The sequence below is a fragment of the Panthera tigris genome, chromosome C1 (genome assembly GCF_018350195.1).
Source record: "Panthera tigris isolate Pti1 chromosome C1, P.tigris_Pti1_mat1.1, whole genome shotgun sequence".
Classification (NCBI taxonomy): domain Eukaryota; kingdom Metazoa; phylum Chordata; class Mammalia; order Carnivora; family Felidae; genus Panthera; species Panthera tigris.
In genome coordinates this window covers 201,843,030-201,860,907 of record NC_056667.1, presented here as the reverse complement: position 1 = coordinate 201,860,907, position 17,878 = coordinate 201,843,030, and the positions used below count along the sequence as shown (strand labels likewise).

The window sequence follows — 17,878 nt, the reverse complement described above, 5'->3', positions numbered from 1 at the left end:
GTCATGATCTAACGCCCTTGTTGGGCTCTGCGCTGAGTGTGAAGTCTGGTTGGGATTATCTCTCTCTCCCTCTGCCCCTCTCCCCCATGTGCACTCACTCTCTAAAATAAAAAAATTATAATAAAAAAATAAATACGTGGCCTCTAACCCCATCATAGTCCCCCAGAGCTGGGCCACCGGATGGTACCAGATGGGGCTCCTCTCTGTTGGTTCCCTCTCCTTTCCCCGGAAGAAGACATCCTCAATCAAGCTGCCCAATGCCCCAGGAGGATGAGGTGAGAGGGTCAGTGAAGAGAAAGTCAGAGAAAACCCAAATGAAATGAAATGAGGTCTAACTGTCCAGGCCCCAAACCAAGCCAGCTGCCATTCTATGGGTTTGCCACTGCTTCATCATCCCTTGTCTTTCTTCCATGCCTAACCTGGCCCCCACTGTGCCTCCTTCCTCTGCCACCCTCAAGGTACCCATCCCTGGCAAACTTTCGGGGTGCTGCAACCTCCTCGGGCCTCTCGGAGCCTCTACAGGCCCCCACCCTGGGTGAGGAAGAATCCCTCTGACCAGGCAGTTCAGCGTATGGGTTGGCCAACTCTGCCCTCCAAAACCTGATTCAACTGCACCTGCCTTCCCTCGGTGGGGGCCGGGAAAAGGTGGGTGGCGCTTGTCTTCAGGGTCCCAGGCTCTTAGGTCTTATTCAAATCCTTCCACACTGAGCGACATGTTCACTAGCCAGAAGTTGTATCTGGTTCTACCTTTTCACCTACTGCTCTGAGGCCCTGGCTCCTAATTTTACTGAAGGCCACCAGCTAGGACCCAGACGCATTCCTTTTGAAAAGCCCCCGCCATCTTGTTTCTCATTTTCCGGTTGAGGAACACCCCCACCTCTCAGCTATTTGCCAAGTAGAGATGACTGACACAGCCCGTGTCCAATGAAGAGCCAAGCTTTCGTGGCTCAAGTTAGCACTTGCCCTCAGGGGCTTAGAAAGTAGTAGGTTCTTTCCTGTGGGGTCCCCGCATCCCCCAGACCAAATGGGGAAACCCACCCACACCCTGACGGACCCCCCACCCCCACCCCTGCATACAACGCCTCTCAGCCACGCCCATCTGTTGCCTCTGCCATCTCGTTCGCAATCTGCTCTGCTCTCATCTACTTTCCGGGTTTTTGTGTTTGACCTTCATTCACTTTGCTCCTGGCACAGTTCCTCTGAAATTCCACCGGGACTTGGCCAATCTCAGGGAAAAGGGGTTTTGTCTTCATTAGGCCAAGCGAGCCAAAGGCCAAATGAACTTAGAGGCCATGGTGTCGCCGGAGACCAAAGGGGCCGGCTGGACTGAAATGCTTAAACCCAAATGACAATCTGGGACGTCTGGAAGGGCGCATCTCTTCCCGATGAACACGACAAACGGCCTCACAGCGGTCTGTCCCCTCTGTGCTGACCAGCTTCAGGGCTCTAGCTGTTGGCCTGAACACGAGGGAGGAAACTAGGAAAAGGCTAAGGAAGAAGCAAGGCCAGCTAGGGTGGGGCTGAGGAAGCCTGGATCGGGATGCGCAGAGCCACCCAGGGGGCTGTGGAACTCCACGTAACATTCCCGGCCCCTCTCCGTGTCTCCCAAGGAGGCACAGAATGTGCTTCCCTGGGATCTCTGACCACGAGATCCAGCGGGTCCACCAGGTGGCAGCACTACTCCTGCCCGGTGGGGACGGAGCCTGCAGTGTGAGAGAATGGCCACCAGGGGGCAACACAGGGCCAACCTGCTTCACAACGCTACCGGTTGCCTAGCAACTGTGACGCAATGGGCTCCCAGTTTGCACCCTCTTCAAGGCCTCACAGGTTATTTCTGGCATAACAGACTGTTGCACAAGGAGTGGCCTCAGGAATCCCCAACTGCCACTCTTTTAAGCCGTGAGAATCTAAAACGGTCCAGGGACCCAAATCCAGCACCACCCTGGCGTCTAGGGGATTGGGCTACTGTCCCTGCTCCTCGGAATGCCAGGGATCAGGAAAAGAAGATAAACATTTTCCATTTCCCTCTACAGTCCCAAAGCCACTGGAGACACTCTGATTTCTCTAGTGGCTAAAGCGGAGCAACCTCCTCCCCTTCCCCTTTCCCACCCTCCCCCTTCTAAGCAGGGGCCAGATTAGCAGTATGTGACCTTGAGCCAGACCTTGAGCCTCCTGCTCCTTCCTCAGCTGTACTCGAGAGGGCCCAAGGGGGTGACGATAAGGTCCAGCTCTGACCTTCTGTGGCCTTGATTCTCTCCCGTTCCCCCAAGAATTCTGTCCTTGCCTCCAAACTCTCCCTGGCTTTGATGACCCTGAAAATAGAATTCTTCCAATTCCAGTTGGATAAGTATGACCTGAGAGACCAGAGATGGAACCAAGAAAGTGAGGCAGACACAAGACAAGGAGTGTGGTTATAATGAGCTCAAAGCCTGTGCCGGTCTGGTCTGTGAAAGGGCCTGGGTGAGCCAAGGTCAGTGCCCTGGGCAGAGTCATCGGGCTGCTCTGGCCGTGGCGGTGGTGGTTCCAGGCACGTCTCTGGGTTGTGAGGAACCCGCTGGCCCTGGGGCTGGGCTCCGACTGGGGCCCAGGTGTCGACCACTAAGGTATCGGGGTCTCTGAGGGGCACCACGTTGGAGGATCACACGGGCATGTGCAGCTCGTTGTATTCATCCTGGCCGTCCTCGTCAAAGTTTGGTTCAGCATCTTCAGAGTCCAGCTGCAGAAGGGAGAGGGTTGGGAGAGGCAGGGAGGCGGCTCCCGCCTCCCAGTCCCCGGCAACGCCTCCGGCCAGCAGCCCACACCCTCCCGGGCCTCGCTGACTACGGGGACCATGACCCCAGCCTGAAACACTTCCCTCTGGCCAAAACCCTCAGGTCGCCGGCCCAGTGACACCTCCCGATAACAGTAACGGTGACAGCCGCTACCGCCACTCAAGTACTTCCAAGGGGCCAATCCTCGCTCCTGTGTCACCCCTGTACAGCGCGTTCGGGTGGGTGACTTCAAAACCACGTCCCTTCCTCCAGCTGACCAAACCAGAGCTCGGGGTGGGTTTCGGTGCCACTCCACCCCCGCTTGTCCCTGAGCTGTGTGCTTTTGTCCAGGACACGACCTGCACAGCTATCTGCAGTAGTCCTGTGCGGATTTCACACCAAACCGTCATACTTGGTGCTTTACCTGGATTAGCGCTTAACCCTCACGACACTCCTATAAGGAAGACTCCATTATCAGCCCCTTCCTACAGCTGGAAGTAAGATTCCAGGAGGTTAGGTAACTTGCCTCTGGCCACACAACTAGCAGGTGGCACAGCAGAGGCTGGGACCCAGGAGCCCCCGATTCCAGGGCCCATCTGCCCTCACACCGCCCCGCGCGGCATCCCTTACCGCCTGCAGCTCCCTTTCCTGGAAGAGCCGGGGCAGAAGGCAACGCCTCAGAGGCACCGTGAGCAGCAGCAGGAAGGGAAAGGCGAGTGAGGCCGCTGTGGACTTGACGACCCAGAGCAGCGCGATGCAGCCCAGCTGGATGCAGGTGAACAGGTGCATCCGCCACGTCTTCACCTGGGGAACCGGCCTCAAGTCTCACGGCGGCGCAGCCCTCGGCCTGCTCCTCCCCCCCCCCCCCCAGTCTCTGGGGACTCAGCTCCCCAGGCCCCAACTTACCCTCCACCGTCATCCTGTCCATCTCCAGCCCGGGGAATCCCTCGCGGCCCCTCCCCATCACCCCTCCTCCCCACCTCCATGCTTCCTGGCCCTACCTTGGTCACATAGGGTTGCTCAGGATGGTGTTTCGCCGGCATGAGGATAAGCAACAGACGCTGGGACAGCTGGATGCCGGACAGTGACGTGACCCCCATGTACAGGAAAATCCCAAAGAGCACAGCCAACGGGATCCGGCGCAGCACAGCCCCCATGACGATAGACAGGCCTGGAGGAGGTGACACAGACCTACCTGACCCCTCGGACGGCCCCCGTGAAGATGGACGGGCCCCGTGGAGAGGGGATCTGGGCCTCGTCGCTACAAACAAGAGAAGATGGAGCAGGACAGAGAACCAGGAAAAGGCTCGGGGTAAAAAGGTTCACAGAGTGTTAAGAGGCAGGTTGGGGTCACAGCGGGTGCTAGACGTGATGCCTTCGGAGACTCAGGAGTCGCCTGGGTCAAGTCCGGGATAGACAATGGATTTAAGGCCACAGGGTCCGAGAAGGCAAGTCTGTGGGGTGGGGGCAGGGGGCCTTGCAAGGTGGGTGCTCTCACCCACGAGGCTGGCGATGAGCACTCCAGTGACCCGCTGCTCCCGCACCTCCTGGATCTGGGGCTTGTCGCCAGGAGCGATGGCAGTGCGCATAACAGTCAGTGCATTCACATGAGTGACTGAGCGGACGGTGGCAGCCGTGAGCCAGGGCAACCCAAACAGCCCACAGAGCCCCCCCAGCGAGCCGATCAGGAGCAGGTCCAGGTGGAAGCCAGAGCCCTTGAGCAGCCTCCGTGCCTTCTGGCTGACGATGAGCCTGCAGGGACGGGACGGGAAGCGAGGGCTGAGGGGCTAGGAGGGCAGGCCGGCCGCGAGGCCGGGCACGCGCAGCAGGGACAGCGTCGTCGTGGGGGGAACGACATGCAGGGAAGAGCTCTCCCCGGGGCCTGCCAGTTTCCTCTTTCAAGTTCCCAAAGCGATGTTCTCACGGCTAAGCAAATCAGAGCTAAAATCTCATACTGTGGGTATTTAAAGCACCACAAAAGCCAGATGCCAGATCTCACCACGTTGTGGTTTAAAACCAAAATGAGACACATGCGAGCATCACTGGGCGAGAGAACGTACTGCCAGAGTGTGGTGAGGACTGCCAAGTGCCACCTCGCAAATGGTGATGCAGACAGATGGGTATCGTGTCACAGCACCGCAGGGAAACTGTGCCCAGGCCCACGTGCCCCCCCCTTGCCACCACTCCCACCGCTTCCCGCTCCTCCCCAACCTCCTCCACCCAGGGTCCTCCAGCCCCCTCACGCAGTGATCTGTGTCTCCATGAAGATCAAGATGAGGACCAGGAGGGCAGGGACAGCCGCCGCCACCATCATCCAGGGCGGGAAGGGACGGGCACTGCCCAGGGGTGGGATGAACCACGTGCGCTTATGGGGGGATGTCACTGAGAGCCCTGTGGGCACCGTCAGCTTCTGCATGGCAGGAAGGAAGACAGGGTTCAGGCACACGGCCTCCCCATGCTAAGAACCCCACAGGGTGGCACTGCCCCCACCACCAAGTTCTGTGTTCCCTGTCCCAGGACTCCAGGAAACCTGGATGTGAACAGGTTTGGGGGAAATTAGTTTTCCGTCTTCCAAAGTCACTGTCCCTACAAGGGTCTGGTAAAAGAGAATGACATCTTTTCTCCCTGAGGCCCAGGGACACCTGTCGTTTGGCCCCCAGCCCATTACTTGCTCCAGGAGTCTAGGCACAGGGTCACACAGCCTCACACACACCCCCCCCCCCCGGCTGGCCACCTCAGCGGCCCCCAGCCCACCCACCCACCCCAGCGCGGCCCCAGCAGGTCACCATGTCACTAGGAAAGCTGAGGCCCACCCTTGATCGTGGCCACTGCAGCAATGGGAACGAGTCGTGGCCTCCCTCTCAGGACTCTGGGGTGAGAATCCCCTGCCGGGGCTGGGGGGCGGGGGAGCTCGCTCACCTGCGTGTAGGTGTCTGTAATAGAGTAATCCACTAGGACCATCACCAGAATGGAAATGGGGATGCCAAAATCCCCAATGATGCGGCGAGCCTGGAGAGAGGAGCCAATGGGGTAAAGGAGCAGAAGGTGAACATGAGGTCCAGGGGCACTGACATGAGGGCTCATTACTCCCGATTCCCTTGGGTCTGAGCTGGAGCCAGAAATCCCCTGACCCGTCCCTCTAAGTCCCACAGGTGCTGCGCAGCTCAAGAGGACATTCCTCCCCCGATTCAATTTCTCTGACGCTTCCGGTGGGGAAGGGACTGCACAGATTTGGTTTAGGTCCATGGGTTGACCGGGACAAGGGGGAAGCCCCTCTCTGGAGCGGAGACTGGCAGTGACGGCAGGAACTGGGGGTGGGGGGGACCCACGGGGGCCCCCCACTCCCCAGCCACGCACCTTGCCACCCAAGAAGCGGCTGTTCCTGAACTTTCGTAGGAAGAAGGCAATGAGGAAGGTCCCAAGCATGAGAATGAGGGACAGCAGAGCCGTGTTGGGCTGGTTCCTCGGGCCCGGCGGCCCCTCAGTGGGGGGCAGGGCGCTCCCATTCAGGTCTAGCCCAGCCTCCAATGCCCCCTCAGGAGGGTAGAATGGCAGCAGCGGGTGCTCCGTGAATACCTGTGTGGGTTACAAGGTTGTGACACTCAACCTGGGCAGGTGACCCTAATTTCATCACCCTGATTTCGCCCTGGGTCCTCACATACCTGACCAGGCAACAGTGTCACGGGACACCCAGCTACACCATGCACGCGCACACGCGCGTGCACACACACACACACACACAGTCCTCTACGAAAGGAGCCCCATAGCACCGACAGCGCCCCACTCCATCACATACTGGTTGGACCCCACTGGAGTTCTAACCTGTACCCTCTGGCTGTGGCTCCCTGCCCTTCAGCGCTGACCTAGCCCAGGGTGTCCCAACCCCCCACGCCCACACCCAACGGAGCCCTCCTCCCTGCCCCCTCTGCTCCCAGGGCTCCATGCGCCACCCCCGTGCTCTCCTCCCCAGGGTGCTTCCCAGCCCCCACCTACGCCCACCCCGCAAGACCTCTCTGGACCTCCACCTTGTAGAGCTTGTGGAAGGTCTCATAGATGAAAATAAGCGAGATGAGAAAGGCGAAGATCTCCTGGGTGAAAGGTGAGATATAGCGGACCAGGAAGCTGCCTTCGGCGGCCACCAGGGCAAGGACAAAAACCACCAGCCAGAGGCCAACCCACACCCGGCCGGTGAGGTACTCCAGGTCCTGGGCTCGGCAGAACTGGAGGACAGGAGGGAGGTGTGGTTACCCACAGAGGTCAGAGACCCTGTGGGGGGGGGGGGGGAGAGGTCACGGGATCCAAACGGGGAGGAGGGGAGACACTGCAGGGACCCATGGCCTGGGCCAAGGGACAGGGCATGAGAAGCTGATCCCTGGGGAGGGGCAGGGTAGTGCCGTCACCTTGAAGAAGGCTTCTTCGAACACCAGCAATGGCCCGGAGAAGCCGACCACAAGAAGCGGCTGGGCCCCCAGCAGGGAGAAGAGGACGCCAAGCACAGCGGTGGACACAATCAGCTCGGACACGCCCATCAGGCCCTCCGTCTTCTCCCCTGGCAAGGGCGAGGGTCAGCAGGAGGGCCCTGGCCTGGCTCCTTGGACCCGGGCCCTCCTCTTCATCTAGCTTACCCTGACCTGGGGACCCAACTAGGACAGAGCAGCCCCCCAGAGCCCAGCCCCATCCCTCCCAGGCCCCTCACCACCAGCACCCCTGGGGCGGCCACAGCCTCCCTCGCCCCTTGCACCCCTCCCACCCCCTGCAAGAGTGATCCCTGGGGTCCCCCGACCACAGACCTTGAGGGTGACGCTGGGCGCCTCGCCCTGCCTCCCCTCCCTCTCACCTAGCAGGCCCCCGAAGGTGATGGCAGGGCTGAGGGCAGCGAAGTAGATGAACAGCACGGCCGCCACGCACTGGGAGTGCAAGGCGTCTCGCAGGTCACTGGGGTAGTGCGGGTACCGACGCTTCACATCCCGCACGAGCCCCCCAAACACTGAGCCAGTCCGCAGCAGGGGGTCATCTTCGGGGGTCGCCTCAGAGCCCCCCAACTCCACAGCCAGCTCTGGGGGAACAAGGGGCTGTTGGAGCACAGACCACCCCTCCCGCGGCGGGGCCCTGGGCTCAGTCCTCCCCGACAGGGGCTGGGAGCGGGCATGCAGGAGCTAGGGAGTCAGGGCAGGCTGGGTCACGACCTTAGGAGCTCCAGGGCGGGTAGGGGATGGGCCCCAAAGGGGCTGACCTTTCCCAGGGGCCACATAGCTTCCCTGGGTAGTCATCTCCACTTTGGTCTGTTCACGCTCCCTCCGCTTCCTCAGCAGCTCGCGCTGGAAGGCGGCCACGGAGCGCAGCAGGTCACGGCCCTCTACCTCCGATGGGGGGATCACGATGCTGCCATCCAGGAACTCGCTGATGGCACTCAGGAGGTCCTGCCGGTCATCTGCCTGGTAGGCAGCCTCATGAAACAGCTGGGGGCAGGAGAGGCAAGGGCTGAGCCTCCCGGAGCGCCCCTGGGAGGGCTTCGGAGAGGAGGCGTTGGGCCCTCACAGAGCCAGAGGCAGGGTGGATGTCTGGCCACGTATACACGTCCAATCCGATTGTCAAAATACGGAGTCATGTCCCTGCTGGCCAGGAATCGGCTGGCCACAACCCTGAACCTCCGAATGCTTTCTGTTCCCCTAGGAGCTTCGAGATTTTTCCACAACACCACAACTAAAGGGGCAACGCTTGGCATAGCAGGGGCCCCCGAAACCATTCTGACTAGAGTACCCACACCCTACAGGTTGGTCAGTACGGATTTCCAACATCACCCCTGGCCAGAGGACCTTCCTATCCAAGCCGAGGAGAAGCCACAGCAAAGACCGACGTACCCAGCCCTCCCCTTCAAGTCTCATGACTCATCCAGAACTCTTTCTCCCTCTTCAACCACCTCCCCTTCCAACGGCCCCAGCCTAGGGCTCCCTCTTCTCCCCTTGGCCAACAGCTCCTTCACAACCACTCCAGAGCACTGCCTCCACCCAGAAGGGCCCCCAGCACCCCTGCATCCACAGGCGCCAAGGTAGGCTGGTGGTGAGGGGCAGGGAGAGGCTGGGAAAAAGTAGGGCTCAGGGGAACAGGCCTAGAGCACCCAGCCCGGGGCCTGCAGGACCCACCTTGTCAGACATGAGGGTGGCAATGGAGCGCCCAAGCTCGTGGTAGTCAGTGCTGGTGTGGCTGGGACCCAGCATCACAAAGAGAAAGCGAACGGGCACCGGGACCTCGAGCACAGACTCCAAGAGCACAGCCTCATTCAGTCGCACAAAAGCTGCCGCCGGCTGCTCCAAGAAAGGCACACAGCCTGTGGGGGAGAGTAAGGCACAGGGCACTGGGCAAAGAGGATCAGTCCAGGCTGGCCCTAAAGAAAACATCTGGGGCTGTCATGTACAGTTGAGCAGGTTGCGTGCTGCACGAAGAAACCCCAATCTAAAGAAACCCTATTCATTCATACGTTTACATATTTATTATGATTCATCAATAGATGAAACGTTCACAGTCTTCAAGAAAGAGTGCTTCTTTTTAACTCCCACAAAAGTGCCGTACAGACTAGCAGCAGTCCCAAACAGCAGAAAACTGGACGGGAGGCAGGCAGAGGACTGAGAAAGAAAGAGCTGGGGGCAAGACAGGCTGTCAGGAAAAGCAGGTACAAGTTGGGGGGCTGGCCAGGGATGGAAGAGGTGGCCTGCAGGCCAGAGCATAAGACCAGCAGACCACAGTGGAAGGAAACCCACACACCCAGTAACCCCAGCCCCCCGCCCTCCTTACCCACGAGCACAACAGTAGCCTCGGCATCTTCAGGGATCTTCTCCAGTAGCTTCAGGCTTTTTCCCCGGTGACTGTCTCCCCCAGGCATGTGGAGGGGCTTCTAAGGACGCAGAACTGGAATAGGGCTGGGACCCTGACCGGAGGCCGTGGCAGGCCCTCCCCTCCCTTGCTTCAGCCCCCCTGGACTCTGCCCTCCAACCCCTGGACCTGGGCCCTGTTTTGTCCCTCCCCGGGGTGACGCGCCCCACATCGGGAGCAGACCACTCGGGCTGTGGACCCCTCCTCCGAGCAGCTCAGGACCGCCTCAGCCTTATCTCGTTTAAACAGCTCCCATGGGTCTGCCGCATCATCTCATCTAAACCTCCTATTTCTGTAGGGCAGAGGCCCTCATGCGTATCTGGATCCCCCACATGCCTTGTGAGGCACCAGGCATCCAAACTTCCTGACCCGCTCAACGAAGCCATCAGCGGCCTCCAGTGTGAAATCAGAAGCCCTCTCAGTCCCCCAGCCCAGGTCAGAGCAAGGCGACTGACCTCCTTGGCATCTGGGTCATGAGGCCAGAGAGGGGCTGGTTCCCCCGCGTCCTCGGCCATGGTAGGCACTGCACCGTCAGGGCCATGGCTGGGGGTTGGGTGATGATTCCCCATGACCGAGTTCACGCTGGAGCTGGACGGGTTTCGGGGAAAGAAGCCAGTGTCCTTGTCATCATTGGGATGGCTGTGAAGAGGGCAGAGGGAGCAAGGCAGGTTAAGAGGAGATGCCCTTAGTGGGCTGAGGTCATGAAGAAATGAGAAATAAAGGGTCGGGGAGGGGGGGGTGCGCCTGGGTGGCTCAGTCGGTTGAGCATCCGACTTTGGCTCAGGTCATGATCTCACAGTTCGTGAGTTTGAGCCCTGCGTTGGGCTCTGTGCTGACAGTTCAGAGCCTGATTCGGATTCTGTGTGTCCCTCTCTGCCCCTCCCCTGCTCATCCTCTTTCTCTCTCTTTCTCTCTCAAAAATAAATAAAAACATTTAAAAAACATGAAAGAAAAAAGCAAAACAAAGGAAAAAAAAGAAAAAAGAAAAGAGAAAAGAGAAAAGGAAAGGAAAAAGAAAAGAAAGAAAAGAAAAGAAAAAAGAGAAAAAAGAAAAGGGTCTGCATCCCTTGTACCTCAGCGTAAGAAAGAACCTTCTAACGGCTGGTGCTGTCCAAAGATGAACGAGGAATAAACTCCCTGTCGCCTGGGTTATGCAAGCAGAGGCTAGAAAGCCACACAGGTGAGTCTGTGATCCTGGAAGAGCAGCTGACCTAGAAGGCCCGTCCCAGGCGCCCCACCCTGGCACCTGTGTTTCAGCAGGAGGGTGCGAAGGACACTGGCCCTGTCCTCCGGACGGATCTGGTCAGACACGATCATGGTCTCCACCACGAGATGTGCGATACCCGGCAGAGTGGTCTGCTCCAGGTCCAGGAGGGCAGCTCCTGGGGGCACAGTCGAGGAAGGGGGCAGGGCCCCGTCAGATAGGAACAACCACCCCGGCCGCCTCGCTCCCCCGGGGCAGGCAGACACGCGGCGCGAGCCAAGCGCCCGGGGCTCACCGTTCCACGTGGCCTCGCCGAGCCAGAGAGGGGGGTGTGCAAAGGGAACGCGAGAGCAAGGGACGGCCCCTCCAAACCCGGGAAGGGGAGCCATGGGCGAGCTTCCCGCACGTGGACTGCGGCCTACTACGGCCCAGGTCCTGCGCCGGGCACCAGAGGCACAGCCCAGGCCCTCAGAGCTTACGGCTACGCAAGCAGTCAGACCCCACATCTCCAGAGTGGCAGCCGGACCTCGCCTGGGCCCAGGACTCCAGGGAGCAGTCCCCAAGAGCTGGACGGCCTGCTGCGGGCCAACCTCCGGGGTCTCTGAAGAGGGCACTGCACCCCAGGGCCAGGCCCGCGGGGCGCCTACCGTGGGCGATGGTCCTCCGGAGCTCCAGAAGGCTGCGGAAGGAGAGCGAGGCCACGTGGGGCTTGCCCCAGCGCTCTGTCTCTTCCTCCACATCCTCCTCAAACTTGATCCAGCGCGCCGTCTCCCGCCAGTGGGGCTCCTGGCTGCGGTCCAGCGTCAGCTCATTGAGCTCCACAAACACCTGAGGCGGACGCCAAGGTGAGGGTCTGGGGGCCGCCAGGTGGGACCGGCGGTCTCGGAGACACGGCGCCCAGGCGAGGCAGGGAGGAGGGAAGAGGAGGCTCTGGGGAGGAGGGGAGAGGAAGCCGCAGGCCCGGTACCTCATGAGGCCTCCGATCCAACGTCTTCTTCTTCTTCTTCCTGCGCAGGATGGGGGCCAAGCCACCGGGGCTGCCCCTCCCACCCTGCGTGCGCGACGGCTTCTTCACTAGGTGACGCCGCATGCCAGGGTTGTCCTCCAGCCGGTGACCTGCAGACGAGGCAGGCTTCGTGGTCCCAGGGGTCCAGCTCAGGGCCTCACGGCCACAGTTAACCCCTCCGGCCCCCTGCTCTGCCCAGCCAGTCTACCTGGCGGGTGCCACGGTCGCCCAGGGGCCATGTCCACACCTCCACACCACAGACAAGGACAGTGAAGCCCGGACAGGGAGATGGACTAGCCCAAAGTAACACAGGGGACCACCGGCCAAAGCACAGTAAAAAGGCAGACCCCAGCTCAGTCCACGGCCCCAGCTCCCTTCCCTTGCCCATGGCCGCTGCCTCTCATGCTGGAGCTCTATGACCTGTACCAATTCACCAGGCCCCCAACACTTTCCCTGTGCCCTCTCTCAGCACCCAGGTCTCCCCCATTGATACACACATCTGGCAGACTCAAGGAGGGCTCTGTCCCTTCCTCCCCGCCTGCCCCTTCCAGGCCAGCAGCTGCGGAAAGGCCAGCTGCCCAGTTACTCACAAGCTGGTCCCCCTGTCATGGGGCTCAGCTGGCCCTGGGTGGGTTCCCATGGGTCACAGTCATCAAGGTCCAGCACCAACATCTCTAAGTCCTCTGAGGTCAGCGAGTCTCGAGTGCTGGGGGCTGGGGCCATTCCAGGGCCCCAGCTCTCAGAGTCCTCAGGCCTAGGGCTTGGTGCCCTGATGGGCTCTGTGACCTCCTCCAGCAGGCTCATCATTCCCCCGGGGGGAGAGCCCTCGGCCCCTGCTCCCTCCCAGAGCCCTGGCTTTCCTAAAAGGTGGGAGCCTGGGCCAGTGGTCTTCACCCAACCAGAGCCTCCTGACTCCTGGCAGCCCCGGGCCTGCTCCCTGCTGCTTCCAGCCCCCTCCCTGAGTCTGTAAACACGCCCTCCCCCTGACCCCCACCCCCACACCACTGCTGCCATCGGATTGTTCCTGTCCCTGTCCTCAGGCCCTGGCAACTTTCCATGACGTACTGAGCTCAAAGCCCTCCCTCCCACCCGCGCCCACACACTGTGGTTCCAAGGGGGAGGGAGGTGGGGTCAGTGATGCCCCTGGCCCGGGCGCAGAGCCCCGTGGGTGATGACAGGTGGCACAGAAACCAGGGCACTGATAAGACGGAAGGAATGTGCCGAGATCACGGCCAGGCCCTGCCAACGGTGGTGTGACAAGTATGGGGCCCCTGATGTAGGGAGAAGCAGGACCCAGAAGAGTGGCTCACGCTCAGGGGGCCAGTGTGAAGGGGCCAAAAAGAAGATGAGAAGATGAGCCTTAGGGGAAGAGGAGATATAAAATCTCCAAATGCCATGGGGAAGAGAGGTTGCCTTATTCAGGGGGTGACTCAGAGGACAGAATCAGGACAGAAGGACAGAGGTGTCACGAAGGGAAATCTCAGCTCTGGCAACCAGAGAAGTGGCTTGGTGAGGTAGTGAGCTCCCCGCCCCTGGCCACATTCCAGCAGACAGGGATACTGCAGAGGGGACCCAGCGCTAGTCTGGGGAGAGCACAGAGCTTCCCCAAGGTTCCTCACAGGCGGGGCGCCCATGGGGGTGGGCCACGGGGGCTGCCACAGGGTGTCACTCACTCTTCATGTCGTCCAGGTCCGCGGAGCCCAGCATCTGGGCCTCCGCCTCGTCAGTGGGCACCTGCTGCTCCGGGCCACCTGGGCTACCCAGGGCACTGCCTGGGCACAGCCTTTCCCGAAGGTCATAGCTGGCCGACGGGCTCCAGGGCCGGCTCTTCTCCCCAGCGACTCGGGAGGCCCGGGCCCGGGGGCTCGGGGAGCTGAGGAGGCACCATGGCAGCCTTGGACTTGACAGGGAACCATGGTGGAGATGGGCCAGGTTAGGGGGTTCCTTTGCCCTCCTCCAGTTTGGGGTGGGGCCTGGAATAGCCCCCTGGGCACTAGACACAGACTCCTTCTGGGCAGAGAAGGAAGCTCACGTCCAGCTCCCTGCCCCCACCACACCAGTCCCCCCCTTCCTCTCTGTCCTTCCCCCTCTAGCCCTGTCCTCTCTGGTGACACCTTCTCTCTCCTCTTTGTCAGTCATGTGGATAGAGAGGGAGGCGTGCCCCTCCTCGCTTCCTCCGCCCCCTCTCCCCTCCTCCCCTCTTCCCCGGGGTCAGAGCCGGGGACAATCCCCAGGGTCAGGAAGGAGCCTGGGACCTGCTCTGGGCTGGGTGCCAGTACCTGACTGACTGCTGGGGGCTCTTGTCAGAGCAAGGGCCCACCGAGGGCAGGGGCTTGGTGAAGGCAGCCTTCCCGGAGAGGCCAGGACTGTCATCCTCGTCACTTCCAATGGAGAACTGTGGACAAAGCAGAATGCCTGGGTCCCTGCCCAGACTCAGCCCCCAACCCCCGACTCTGCTTCCCCCAGGCAGCCCCAGCCCCCTCTGCTTCGTCTTCCTTCCTCTCCTCTCTGCACCCCTCCCTGAGGAGTCGTCTTCCTTCCTCTCCTCTCTGCACCCCTCCCTGAGGAGTCGGTGCTCCTTCAGGGGCAGACCCATACCTTTGCTTTCTGTGGGGACCCTGAGGGCGGGGGCTCCACAGGTTCTGCCTCAGATTCCCCTTCCTCTTCCTCCTCCTCCTCCTCCTCCTCTTCCTCCACTCCGGCTGCCCCCTCCTCCTGGATGGGAGGGGTCCCCTCAGAGGGGGGAGCAGAGGTCTTCTCCTTCTTCCTCTTCCTCCTGGTCTGCCGGGCAGAGGTGGGGGGCAGTCGCCGCAGCTTGTGGGGTGGAGGCAGGCGCGCCGAGAGCGGGTGGTGGGTGTGGTGGGATGTGTGCCGGTGAACTGGGGGTGCAGGAGAGCCGGTTGGGATTCCCACAGCAGAAGGGGGCCCCTCACCACCCTAGGGGCACACACCTTATTCTAGCTCAGGGCCTCAAACAAGGGCACCCTAGTCCTTCCTCGAGAGCCAGGCTCCCCCCGACACCTGTATCCACGTCCTGCCATTGGTAAGGCCTGGCAGAGCGGGGGAATGGGCCTAAGGGAGAAGGTCGTGAAAGGGGGGCTCGGGGAAATAGGACACGATACAGCAAGGGGGGAAGGCAGAGTCAGAGCTGAGGGAGGAGGCAGAGAGAAGAGAGCAGGGCCAGAGGTATGGCAGAGACTTGGGGAAGACGAAGGTCACGGAGGGAAGCCTCAGGCCCATCTCCCTGTGTCTCCCCTGCATCTGGGGCCCGGTCCCCTGGAAGGTGGACAGGCGATGGGTGAGGCAGGATGACTTAACATGGCATGGTGGCCCAGCACAGCGTCCAGCACAGCGTCCAGCACAAGATGGCACTGGGTGACCAAGCCAGTGGTGAGCACGGTGATGGTGGCAATGAAGGTGATGGTGGTGAGGGCGGCCACACTAGGGGTCCCCAGGCTACCCACACTCAAAGTCCCGCTCGCTGTAGCTGCGGCTGGGCTTCTCAGGGTCCCAGGCCGGGGGCTTGCTGATGAGGTCCCCAAACCTGCTCACAGCCAAGGTCTTGCCCAAGTCATCGTCCTCCTCCTCCAGGTCTGGACTCAGAGGGGGCTCCTCCAAGGGCACCCGGACCTGCAGGCTCAGACAGCCTCTCCTAAGGACCCTTGACCCAAGAACGCCCCACATCCCCCCCCCCAACTCCCAGCCCTGGCTGTGGGCGGGGGAGACCAGCGGGCTCCACCTTCAACAACCCCCTCTCCCTGTGCCCCAGGCTTGGGTCAGCATCCCAGGCTCCCCGGGCTTGGGAGGGGAGGAGGCAACAGAACTGAAAAATACCAAAGCGCCCCCCCCCCCGCCCCATACCCTCCAACCCAGCTCCATCCCTGGATCTGGGGGTCCCAAGGTCGGCCAGAGGACTCCCCTCTCCTCTTTGGGGTCCCTCCCGTCTTCTTCCACCCCCGCGCGCGTCAGTCACCTGGGGTAGGGGGGAGGCGCCCCCGGGCGGCGGGATCACTCCGTTGGCCATGGCCGGGGAGGCGACTTGGGAGCCTTGCTCACTGAGGGACCCGTGACCCGGTTGAGAAGAAGGGGGCGCTGCAGGGGCCTAGTGAGGAGCCCTGGGGGAGGAGGGCGGGGTCAGGAGCCTCGCGCGGCCGCCCTCTCCCCCTCGCCGAGCCCGATCCCCCCGCCCGCCCGCGCGCCCATCCGAGGCCCCGCCACGCCCGGGACACTCCGGGGCCCCGGCCCTGGTCCTGGCCCGCCGCGCCCCGCCCTGCGGTACCTCGGGGCTCCGGAGCGTGCGGGGCCAACGCCGGCCACCGCGCCCCATCTCCCGCGCGCGCTCCGGGGCCTGGCGCCGCGCAGGGCCGGACGGCCGGGGGGCGCCCGCGGCGGCGGCGAGCCGGGCCGGCCGGGCGGACGCAGGCGCCGGAGCCCGCAGCCCGGGGCTCCACCTCCTCGCGCTCGGCTCCGCAGCTCCGCCGCCGCCACCGCCGCCGCCGCCGGGCCGCACAATGGGAGCGGGCGGGCCGTGACTCACTCCGCCCCGGCCGGCCCGGCCCCCACGCGCGAGCCCCCGCAGGACCCACCCTGCCCGCCAGCCCCTTCTCCCGGCGCCCCACGCATGGCCGGGGGCGGGTGCACGGCCCTACATTCCCACAATCCCCAGATCGCTCCCCCACTTTGCTTTTAGCCTCCCCTCCCTCCCCTCAGGAGCCCTGGAGGCGACCCCTGCACCGACACAAGCCCCTCCAACCTTGGGAACTAGGCTCACAGACACCGGAAGGCAGCCCCCAGGTCCCCCTTTGGTCCCAATATAGCCTCAGATGCCTGGCTTCTGCCACCGGGCACCACCCAACATTCGACCTTGGCACATCACCTCCCCTCCCGGGTTTGCCCCTCTGTGGCCTGGAGTAGGAGTGTTCCAGGGTTCCATCCAGCTCTAAGATTCTGTAGCCCAGTTGCCACAGCCCCCCTCCCCACCTACACTCCCTGAGGTCACTTCTCCTTTTCCAAGGTCATATCTCCTTTTCCAAGGTCAAAGGTCTTTGGAAGGAACTGCTGGATCCCAATTTGATCCTCCGGTGTCTGGCTGAAATTGGGCACCCAGCCCCAGGCTACATCCATAACAGCCCCTCAATAAAATGTGTTGAAGACATAGTGCAGCCACTTCCCCAATCTTTTGGGAAGACAGAAGACGATGTGGGGGCAGAACCGGGAGGGAGCTAAAGGGCAGGGGAAGGTGAGCCAGCCCAGGAGAGGGGAAAAAAACACCTGCAGAGAAGGGGTATGGGGGACAGGGTGCTGGACAGGATGGTGCTCTGCGTGGGAAAGAGGTTTAACCTTGTGACCTTGTGCATGTTATATACGCTCTCCTACCCCTGCCCTCATCTGGCTCTCGGCTCAATTCAAGAGATTTTCGACACCGAGAGCCACACAGGGGGAGAGGGGAGGGCAGCGAGGGCCTGTGAACACCCACTTGGCTTTGCACCGCACCAGACCCTCTCCAAACTCGTTTCAGCCTTCCCACAACAGAGATGCAGGGAGGCTGATTACCCTGCCATGGTCACAGCTGGGAAAGCAGGCTGCCGAGCAGGTCTCGGGGGTGTGTACAGGGTGACTGTCCGAACCACAGCCATTTAACTGCCCCCAGCCTCTTACATCGAAAGAAATGTGCTCGGCCTCCCCGTCTTGCAGGGCGGGCGGTCATCGAGAGGATGAAACAAGACGCCAGTGTGAGTCAGCTGTGTGCCAATGGAGCATGTGGAACTGTGCCCCAGAACTCCAGGAGTGACACCCATCTGTTATGGATTGAATTGTGTCCCCGCCAAATTTATAGGTCGAAGTTCTAACCCTGGGCACCTCTGAAGGTGGCCTTATATGGAAACAGCCTAGTCAGACTGGGGTAGGGTGGGCTCCTTTTCCAAAAGGACTGGTGTTGTCATAAAAGGGGGAGATTTGGATGCAGACGCACACTCAGGGAGGACACCGTGTGAAGACAGAGTTGGATGCCACAAGCCAAGGAGCTACTAGAAGCTGGGAGAGAGGCCT

The 17,878-nt window shown here is 61.5% G+C and overlaps 1 protein-coding gene across 3 annotated transcripts; it reads right to left on the bottom strand.

Moving 5' to 3' along the window:
• Positions 1–2,392: 2,392 nt before the first annotated feature.
• Positions 2,393–16,189, bottom strand: SLC4A3 (solute carrier family 4 member 3). Of its 3 annotated transcripts, none has more exons than XM_042995406.1 (23): positions 16,110–16,189; positions 15,804–15,945; positions 15,295–15,460; positions 14,429–14,709; positions 14,110–14,225; positions 13,504–13,730; positions 11,792–11,940; positions 11,472–11,652; positions 10,867–11,002; positions 10,076–10,259; positions 9,543–9,642; positions 8,894–9,078; positions 7,984–8,209; positions 7,588–7,806; positions 7,151–7,299; positions 6,776–6,970; positions 6,108–6,326; positions 5,670–5,759; positions 4,994–5,160; positions 4,249–4,502; positions 3,752–3,921; positions 3,381–3,554; positions 2,393–2,716 (listed from the first exon to the last, which is right to left on the bottom strand). In XM_042995406.1, the coding sequence occupies exons 2-23, from the start codon at positions 15,852–15,854 to the stop codon at positions 2,639–2,641; spliced, it is 3,717 nt and encodes a 1,238-aa protein (XP_042851340.1). In that variant the 5' UTR covers positions 15,855–15,945; positions 16,110–16,189; the 3' UTR covers positions 2,393–2,638. The 3 variants fall into 3 exon arrangements, with proteins under 3 accessions (XP_042851340.1, XP_042851341.1, XP_042851342.1); XM_042995407.1 differs by having other exon boundaries at positions 13,504–13,703; XM_042995408.1 differs by lacking the exons at positions 13,504–13,730; positions 14,110–14,225; positions 14,429–14,709; ... (1 more) ...; positions 15,804–15,945; positions 16,110–16,189 and adding an exon at positions 12,421–12,637.
• Between the last annotated feature and the right edge of the window lie 1,689 nt (positions 16,190–17,878).